The following is a 10,657-nucleotide window of genomic DNA, read 5'->3' as shown; positions in this document are numbered from 1 at the left end:
TAGATTATTTTCTCTGTATACATGACTTATTTTGTCCAAGTTTCAGCACTCTTGCATATTTTTGCAAAAAGCTGAGAGAAATGAACAGACACAATTTTGGATAAGTAAAAATATAGTCCCTTGTAAATTACAAAGCTTATAAAATCTTAACTAAGAATCACAAGTGATTAGAATTTTATATATACAATTCATTGAGTAAATCACTGTTTAGAGTCACTGATTAGTTTGTGACTTCTCTTTTTATCTGAAAATTTATAGTCTCATGACTAATCTTTCTTCTTTTCTTGAATAAAGATAAGTTGAACAAGTCATTGCACAACTAGTTTTAAAAATGTTATCTTAAAGTTGCATTTTTGTCAAAATTCTTTTGCATCAGAACTTTAGTGCTTTGACTTTCCTCTCTTTAAATTCATTTATAAAGCAATTTTTTTAAATGCCAACAACATCAAAAATTGTGGCACCCAAAATTCAACTACCCTGAATATTTCTCACCAAACCTCTTACTAAAAAATAAGTCATTATTAAGGTCTTCCAGTGCTTAAAGCAACATGAAAACAGCTGTACTCTAGGTCTACTGTCTCTGCACCTCTTGGTCAGAAGTTCAAAAAGTTAAATGAAACAGCATGTTGCATCAAAATATCAACTACACAAAAAAGTTCATTTTACCCTGAAAACATCTCTGTCTCCTTTAAGAATACACCCAGACTAGCTTAGGTGCATCCTTTCTGGAGTCCTGTGATCAGATCTGCCCTTTGGGGAGGCACTGGCACAGGTTTAACAAAACTCAGTTCCAAACACAAGCAATTTCACAAAGATGTACCCTCTTTTCTTTAACAATGTTAAGATTTGAGGAAAGAGAAATTAAGTGGTTCAAAGAATCAATAGGTAAAAGTCAGGACACCTCATATTCTTTAACTCCAGGCAATACTGTAGACAAATGGGAATGGCTCCATTCAAACAAGACCATTTAGAAATCACTGATGATCATGATTTGGATTGATAATTACGATCAATAGGATATCAACTATTAAAGAGCTAATTTTGCTCTTTTATACTCTGAGCCAAATTGATCAACTTTGGGATGGATTCTCAAATGTCCTGAAGCACTAACAATGTGAAACAGAGTAACAATTGGGAGTCAAGAGATCTTTCTGTGTCCCATTGTCCTCAACTAAGTAGGTAACCTTGGGTAAGTCACATGCCCTGGGCCTCAGTTTCAGCATCTGTGAAAAGGTTTTACCAATTTCATTTTTCTGTGATTCAAACACTACTAGCCTGCTTAAGGTATCCTAAATCAGATTTTCTCATTGTCATTTTCACGAAGTAGAAAACATTACATCTAAGTTGATGCAAAATATCATATGGTTCCACCACTGTACAATAATAGTAACTTTAATAACTGAGTAAAGTGGATGAGGCATATCATATAACAGGAATTAATTACTATTTTACTTGGCTATAAATTTATTTTATAAGAATTAGTAATGTGAATTCAGCTCAGCTCTGTGGAATGCATCCACTCTGTCTCATCTAAAGGGTCTTGAAAACATCTCTGTTACAATTTTCAGATTCATATAAAAAACAAATCCAAATCAACATTAGTTATGATGAGAGAGACTCTGTGGTTAATAAAGTTTGGGGAGGGCAATACTTGACATATCACAGGTGCTTGCTCCTTCACTGAACTATTTTAAAAAACTGAAAACTCAGCTGAATTGGAGCTAAAGCCAACTGTGGACATCCTTCCTAGAATGTTTAAATGATTTAAAGCATAATTTTGAATGTCTTCCTATCCTCCTCCTCACCCCCGCCATTTCTCCAAACCTATACTCAGGCTCCAACTGTAATCAGTAGAAAAGATTGTCCATTTGGGGAGGAAAGGCCTCACTTGGAACCAATTCTCTTTCACCCTGACTGACTTTTGCTAGATTGCATCTTACTTATTATTCAGAGTAGTCTAAAGAGCATGAGCCATTTGCATTCAGAAATGGCTCTTGTGTAAAAGGTAACATTGCAATGGTTTTTACAAGCTTTTCTCAAATATGTAAAAAGTATCTCCACACCCCCATCTCCCTGTTTAATTTATTACCTATAATTAGCATACTTTTAAGCCTCCAAGTACCAATTTTTCAGCTGAAGATAACAAATGGCTGTTTTGGACAATCAACCTAGGAGATAGGATCCTTGAGCCACAAAAAATGTAATGGGCACTTTACATATTTTTAGTATAAATGCTGAAAAACTCACTTAAAGGTAAATTCTAGTTTTATAAGCTAGTTAAGGAGTGAAATTAGGGGTTAACATTTTAAGAAGTTCCCTGTTTTTTGTAAGTAATTACGTCTCTCTTACAAATAATGCACTAATGTGATCATATTATGCAATTTTAGATCTGCGGGTATAAATTATTCACATGCATGTTTATGAACAGGTTTTGTGAACACTCAAAAGTGGGGTCTTTTAAATGTTTGCCCCAAGAAACTTACAGAAATATTCTAAACAGAGAAAGCATATTAACATTAACCTGCCATATTTTTCAAGCACAGATATTTCTGTTTCCCATTAGTAACATTTTAGTTGAAACCAAAGACCACACATATTACAGCAAAACTCTGTAGTATGTAAAAACCTAACACAACACAATATACCATAATACAGTACAATACAATAATGGGGAAAATGGTATTTGGATATAATTTTTACATTTTAAATCAACCCAATAGGCTACTGTGGAAACGAAACAGTAATATAACATTTCAAAACAGATGAGCATTTACCCACCAACAATGGACAGTAAGCCAAAAATCCACTGTGGAGATTCACTCAGCATAACAATGATTAGAAAATCACAAATAACAGTGTGACAAATCACAGATTTTACAGTAGTGTTCTACCTAATAATTCAAATAAGATGGTTGTTAGTTTTCTATTCATGTTTTGTTTTGACATCTCCACTGATTGTTTAATGCTTTATTTTTAAATTTGAATTTGTTGGTATTTTTGTTTTGTTTAATATATTGACTGCACGATGCTTATTGTTGTGTTGGTAGAAGATGACATACAAGATTATATATAGACAGGTCATATGGAGGTTCACATGGAGAGATTCTGATACTCCATAACTCTGTTCAGAATTTCGACTGAAATGGAAAAAAAGTGAGAAAGAAATATTTAAGGGTTATTGAAGCAGGAGTCAGGATACTTGGTTCTTGTTCCAGCGGCTTATGTGAACTATACCAAGATATTCCCCACTCTGAATTTCATATTCAACATCTGTAAGAACTGGGCTGTTGGAGATGGTCTCTAAAGATTCATCTCCCAGGTATATGGTTTTCATTGAGCTCTAATTCTCAGAATTGCCCTAAGTTAACAGAGATGCGCTCAATTGTTTAATGCATTATCTGCACAATGCCAAAACTTTTTGATGAACATCCACTTCCTTCAACAAGCATATTGAAAAATCATGCTTACACCTGAAACTAATATAAAGTAATATTGAATGTCAACTGTAATTGGAAAATAGATGAAACAAAAAAAGAAAAAGAAGTTTGATTCCAAACATTCAAATATGCAAATATTAAATAAAATAAACTTTAAACCTTTTATCTGAATGTAATGTGAAATCTAAGCACTATATAGTATTTTACAAAATTACAATTTTTGAATTTTGGATAAATTTTCAACATCTGCTGCATATTTAAGTGATTATGTTGTGCCAAATCTCTCTACATTTTCTAATGGAATAAAAAAAAAAAAAAAAAAGACTCACTATTCCCAAATATTTCCTGTTAGAAAGTTAATTTGACAACTTTTGTTTACCTTGATGTGAAGCAGCGCATGAGAATCAGGGAAGTGTTCACAAAACCCACAGCTTCATGTTTGGTGCTATTCCCAAGTTGCCACTATTCCAAATGATACCACTGAAAACTATTACAATTCACACTACTTCAGTTATTCTATGTACTCAAAGGTATCATTTTAAAAAATACATAATTGTATATTTTGATTGAAGGGACCTATTTATCTAATGTACAGTCAGCTACAGACTCTGTCCAGAACAGTTAGGATTCCAGGCCTGTGTGTCCTCAGCAGGAAAGAAATGCCAGCCAGGTTCTGAGGAACTAGCCCATCAAGAGAATAGGACTGTTGCCCTCTTCAACCAAATGACACACTTTGGTTGTGAGAACTTCAAGCTTTCAATGACTAATGTATGCAATTCAGAATTGATACACTTGTTTAACAAGTCCTTATAATTAATTAAGATACCTAGGAGTCTTAAGTCGCTTCAAAAGTCACATGCTCCAAGTGAACAAGTGCTCAAGTTAAGTGTGTGTTATTATAGGCTCTAAACCAGACAAAGAGGATATCAAAGGTGAAGGGGGTAAAAATCCAACAACAGCAACAAAAATTACATACAAAAAAGCCATGATTTGAATGAAAATACTGATTAAATTACTAAATTATATCACTCAAATTTCAAAAGAACTGGAGCAATTCTGATAGACTTACATGGGAAGCAGTGCAAAATGGCAGACTGTAAAATCACTATTTTCTATAACAACGTAGAAGTATATTGCTTGCTGTCTTTAAAATAACCATCGCAGTCAAATTGTGACAAAATTACTTTGCTTAAATTTAATTTTTAAAAGAAGCTAGAGAAATGTTAAAGAATTAAAATTGAAAAGTGATCTCTGTCTTTGGCTAACAAATTATACCCCTTTAATAATAGGAAAACATTTCAGAATTTTTAAGCACATTGGGAAAATACAGTACCAGCTGTCATTTTTATACAAAGATTGCATATTTGCTATCTACATTTCAATTTGGAAAATTTAGGATGCTTTAAATCAAGCTCTGGGTTATAAGCAATGTCTATTAATGAAAGTATTTACCGAAGCTTTAGCAAATGCAATTGTGTAAATAAAAAATATAACCTATAAATATTATTTATATTAATACTTAAGAAACTTACTGTTCTGGTAACTTCTACATCTGTGAAACAAACATACTGTTGTTCAATTCATCAATTGATAATGGGGGTATCTGTAGTAGTAAAAGAGATTTCAGATTAAAATAGTTTCTTGAGAGAATTCCATTTATTTTGTTCACTGCTTGGACATGGTAATTAATACCATAATCAATTCACAGGAAAATTTAGACATATTAACCATATCCACTAATAGTTAATTTTGCAAAACACAGATTAGAGTGTGATTTATTTCTCCAATTAATTAATGCTCTGTGTGCTTTATGGGTATCATACTTGTAATTGAAACAGCAGCGGAACTTGTGGTCTTGAAGCATAGTTACCACTTTAATAAGGTAAAACAGCCATAACACTGCACATTGCACTGTAACTATTGTTATGTATCTCCTTACAGTTTCAAGATTCCCCCCAAATTTATAATTTTCCTTGTTATTCTGCTTGTAAATACTTAAAGCAAATGAATATCAAAACAGCACAAGCACATCCTATGTCAGTATGAGAAGAAATTTCTGACATAATTACTAGATAATTATAGGGTTATCTGTGCCTTAGAAAGAAATGTGTTAACTTGCTTTCTTTCCAGTAGATATGAAGGTAAAGGTGGTGATTGTACTAAGTGAAAGTTTAAATACCATAACCAAAAATGGTAGTAAAATAAAACAAATTCACCTCTTGACCAATGAGGAATCATTTAAGAAACATTTAGTATATACATTTTAGGATTGGTGTAGTAGCAACAATTGTATATATAGCATATCAAGAGAGACATATGGTAACTCACTGAAAATGAGAAAACTCTGCCGATTCACCTCAGGATAAGTAACAAAGCAGATACATCCCTCTAGGGCAGCAATTTTCAACCTTTTTCATCTCATAGCACACACAAACTAATTACTTAAATTCTGTGGCACACCAAAAAAATATATTTATTGCCAGTCTGACAAAAAATAGGTATAATTTTAATTCATTCACACATTGTTGTGTTGGCTGTTGTAATTTTTTATTTGACAATCAAAGGGAAGAGAGATCAGTGCCCCTGACTAATCAGTCAGGTATTGCGTGTTTAAAAACTTCTGGTGGCACACCAGTGTGCCTCTTGCAGTGCACAAGTGTGCTGTGGCACACAGGTTGAAAATTGCTGCTCTAGAATAAACACAAAAATAAAAATTTAAATGTAATGACTGCTTAGGAAACAAAGAATATGTACCAATGTCTCTCACCAATCCAAAAAGCATACACTACGTCTTACCAACACAGTGTAGTTATTTAGGTGAAGTAAATTGCCAAACCTGATTGCCTGCAGCTGTTGCAGCGAAGGGAACGCTGGTGGCAGGTGTTGTAGCTGCAGACACAGTGGTAGGTGTAGCGCCGTGCATCATGGGCACTTTCCATGGGAAACCATGGAAGCAACACGAGGGAGGTGAACCATTTATGTCACCATGACATAAACGATGGAATGGAGCATGGTAGGTATCACAGCAACAAGCCATGTGACATCATCATGATGGATACACCAGGGTGCAACATGCAATCACAGTCAGTGCAAAGCAACACAGCACAGAATGGGGAAACATTTAAAAAGAGAAAAGGGAAAACCAATTATAGTTTACATTAAGAAAAACAAAATTACTCTCAACATTTAGTTAGATTTTTAGTAGAATCACATTTTATTTGAATTTAAAGGCCAAATTTCCAGAGTGTTATAATGGCTGCATATAATAAAATCTGGTTTTACCAAGGCTATCTGTATGAATAGCTAGTTAAGCAGAAAAGTAATTGTGTTGCACATTAAAAATAGAAGTAAGGAACTGTGAGTTGGTGTTTGGGTTCACTAACTTATAAATATGATGCTGTCACTAGATTTGCAGTTTCAAAGGGACAGTTATTGCATACTTACCTGATCTACATGCAAAAAAAAGTAGTAATTCAATTGGTGGGTATACGGTAGGGGAGCAGATATGAAGAATATAATGGCCTACACGTTCAGGTTTTTAAGGACACCTCTGGCAAGCCCCTTGAAACTTAAGCTATTTATCAAACAAACACATGGGATACTTCATAGAAAATATCTGACAAAATCTTGTCTTCATGGCAAATATTACAGCTACAATGGTTAGCAGCTATAGCATCTCTTTCAGGATATTTTCTCTTTGCCTTTTCCAGTTTCTACCTCATTTTAAAAGCCTTTTGGATGCTTTTCTCATTTTCAGCTCATTTTGGAAAGCAAACCAAGGAATTAATGGGTGAATGGCAAGCATTCATATACAATAATTTACATCTACACTGGTTGAATTCAGATTTTCTGAAAGTCTACAGAGAAAATGAATGATCTGGAGAGAGGAAAATCAACATACGTAATGTCATAGAAACCACAGTTATACCCCAAATGGTGACTAACAGAAACTCTGTAGTTATTCCTTATGCCTATCTCTAGTTATCCATTACTTACAGACATCCCTTATTGTACAACATGTCAATTCTAAAAACACTCTTTTCCCCTGCTTTGGGAACACAGCAATTACGAAGGAAGCAGCACTACTGAAGCATGCAGCTTGCATTCCTACACAGAGTTCTTAGGCGAAAGGACAGGGGAGCAGAGTCACAAAATGTGAAGACAAAGACATTTCACAAACTTGCAGAAGTCTGTTCTTCTAATCCTATGCATATAGTGCTCCTGTTATTATCAATGGAAATATTTTTAATTCTTACAGGGGACAGCCAATCCCTCAAGAAAAGAAGCCTCACCTCCATAGCCAGTGAGTGTTACTACTATGTGGTTGTTTTATCTCAATAGGCTTCTTAGTTCTTTTGGGGCTTTGCGCCTATTCTGTTTGACCAATAGGATAGAGATAAAGCTACTGCAAACTCTCAAAAAGAATGAAAGGAACTGGGTTAATATGAAATGTTGGGGTGGGGGTGGAATAATTTCTCCCTGTATCAAACAGAGCTATTTTCTCCTCAACTGTTCCTGGTGTTCATGGGGACTATAGGAGCTGTGAACTCCCCAGGAATTCTAGACAGGGAAACAAGTCACTTTCTTGTCTTTTGTATTAGTGATGGCTACCATATTGTATTGGTGGTTAATTAAGTATCTTGTGTAACTGTTTAAAAATCACATACCCCTCGAGAGTCACTTTGAAATTATTCTGTTGTGCCTAGTTTCCCTGCACATGTGCTTCATCCTAGAACATTATAGAATTCATCACATAACATTAAGGAATGTTCTAGCTTTGTTAACTCATCCTTTCTAAACATCTGAGTATTGAATAATTTAGATCTTAAGGATAACTTTTTTTGGAGGAATTTTTTTTACTTTAGAAATTATACATTTTAAATATTTTATAATTTCTTAGTAACATATGTAAAGTTAAGAACAAAACTGCCCATTCTGCCTAGATAAATAAATATTTCAAAATAGTTCATCATTTTTAGGGTGAAAATAAAGCAAAGGCAGGGTCAGTATTTGGCCAACCAACTAGGACTTGAGAGTGCAGGACTATTGTGATTCCACAAAGACATGAAACCTTAAATATTCAGAAAATTTCCAACCACATCGTTCATTCATCTCTTTCACAGTCACAACAGAAAATCACTTTTTTCAGATTAGAAAAAGTTGAGAATTTTTGTACAAAACCTACCAATACTTGAAGCAGGTGGCATGCACAGTATTTGCCCTGTACACCATGCAGAAAAGCGTGAAAAGTAAAGAAAAGAGATATTTCATTATTTAAGCTTTACTGATAGAAATAATTTTTAACTAAAAAGATATTCTTTGCAATATGAATTAATCAGCACATGCAAATCCAAGTGATCTCCTATGTTTACAATTATAGCTTAGTTTTAAAACCACAGACCCAGGTAATCAAAGTAATTCTTGGACTCTTAGGTATAAAAATTAATATTAATTTTTCTTTAAGAGGATTATCTCACTTAAATTACATCTTTTATTTATTTTGGACAAATACATCCTAAGTAATTTTAATCATGAAAGGGAGAATTTTATTACATAAATTATTTTCAAAATATGTACCAAGGTACCCAGTGCCAATAGTTCTATTTAGAGCAATTATCTATTATCACTGCCCATTCCACCTTGTAACTGAGGGCTTGACTATGAACATATGACAAATAGGCTTTTCATCAAAAGGGGGCTCTCAGCCTGAGAGGTTTGTAATTTGCTATTAAGAGGGACAGGATTCTTCACATATAAATCTAGATTTTAAATTATCCAAATCCAGCAAAAAATCTAAAAATTGTGTTTTTTAAATGATACCATGAAAATTATTGCAGTTAGTAACTAGACAAAATACTTTTTAATAGCTTCTTTCAAAATTTATTAACTGATTAATTGATTTATTGATTAATTTATCAATTAACCAAAAGGTTTTGTTTCAAGTCCAGGTATATAATACTATGCATTTAGTATGTTTCTGTAATTAACAAGGCTTTATAAATTAATTTTTAAATCATGTCATTTTCATTTAATAATAGTTTTCAAAAATGGGCATTTATAATTCTGGTAAGAAAATCTATACTCTGGGTAGTTAGTACTTTAGATATATTTCTAAGAGAGACTACATGCTAATTCTTAAAGTACTAAACCACTAAAAAGTATTTTCATATATATATATATATATATATATATATATATATATATATGTATATATATATATATATACACATACACATTTGAACAAAATTCTGGCTTAAAAATTTTTTATTCAATTTGGTACAAAATTCTTAAGCTATTAAATATAGATGAATGTAGAGGATAACAAAATATGCTGCAAAGTGTCAGGATAATATGTCAAAAAAACTATATTTTTACATTAACTGGTTTAAGAGTTAGAGGCTAGAACTACCTGTTATATTATACTATATATTACCTGAGTATTATACTATACTATAAATTTAAGGGTAGTTTTATTATAAGTATCTTCGGTATATCAAAGATATATAGACTACATATTTTTGCAATGCTGAAAATGGGAAATACATTTTTTAGGGCAAACCAATGTCTTTGAATGTTATACCTAAGAGTCAAGAAATTAGTTTGAGACTGAAACAAGTGAATCAATGATAAGAAGCAAAAATTAAGAAATACTAAAAATAAAAATATTGACAGTGTTTCCTGGTTGGATTTCAAATCATTTATTTTCAGGAATCACAGAAACAGTTTTTTTATATATATCAGCAGATCAAACATAACTGCCATGTTTTATTTCCAGTCAAAACACCTGTTGACAGTCCTGGCATAAAAATTCTTTGGAAGCTGGTGTGCATTATATACACTCACAACATCATTACAGTCGCAGTGTCCAGAACCCTGTTCTCACCTGCAGGGATAAATGCCGGCTGTGGGAGCTGCAGGTTAGTCAGAGCCTGTTGGCAGTGGAAAACACTGGGGTTAAAGATCGGGGCGGCACCATTGGTCTTTTCAAGTGCCGATCTCTTTGGTATCAGTTGAAATGCACCAGGCTGTAGGGCCTGTGAGGGAGGGATAGATTAATATATAGTACTAAAGAAAGTAAAGAATGTACTTAAACCAAGCAAGCAGCAGTTAGATAAGGTATGGTCTGGGAACCCTCTGCAAGGATATCCATTGAGCAAGGTAACCAACTGCAGAGATGAAGCAGTTCACTAAATGGAGACTTGATTCAAAACAGAAAAATG

General features: G+C 33.3%; 1 protein-coding gene across 10 annotated transcripts in view; it reads right to left on the bottom strand.

Annotated features, from left to right (window-relative positions):
• Nucleotides 1–286: 286 nt before the first annotated feature.
• The window catches only part of MBNL3 (muscleblind like splicing regulator 3), a 94,009-nt gene continuing 83,638 nt past the window's right edge, over nucleotides 287–10,657 (bottom strand). For 3 of the 10 annotated variants that reach the window (XM_081126755.1, XM_081126753.1, XM_081126760.1), the window contains 5 exons: nucleotides 10,321–10,471; nucleotides 8,623–8,658; nucleotides 6,274–6,368; nucleotides 4,970–5,040; nucleotides 2,942–3,137 (listed from right to left, as the gene is read on the bottom strand). In XM_081126755.1, coding sequence (XP_080982881.1) covers nucleotides 4,984–5,040; nucleotides 6,274–6,368; nucleotides 8,623–8,658; nucleotides 10,321–10,471 — 339 coding nt within the window. In that variant the 3' untranslated portion in view covers nucleotides 2,942–3,137; nucleotides 4,970–4,983. Of the gene's footprint in view, nucleotides 3,138–4,969; nucleotides 5,041–6,273; nucleotides 6,369–8,622; nucleotides 8,659–10,320; nucleotides 10,472–10,657 lie in introns of all 10 variants that reach the window. The other 7 variants (XM_081126756.1, XM_081126757.1, XM_081126761.1 and 4 more) reach the window with 3 other exon arrangements.

The sequence above is a fragment of the Miniopterus schreibersii genome (assembly GCF_964146895.1).
Source record: "Miniopterus schreibersii genome assembly, chromosome: X".
Lineage (NCBI taxonomy): Eukaryota > Metazoa > Chordata > Mammalia > Chiroptera > Miniopteridae > Miniopterus > Miniopterus schreibersii.
This window is presented reverse-complemented; position numbering and strand designations above follow the sequence as displayed.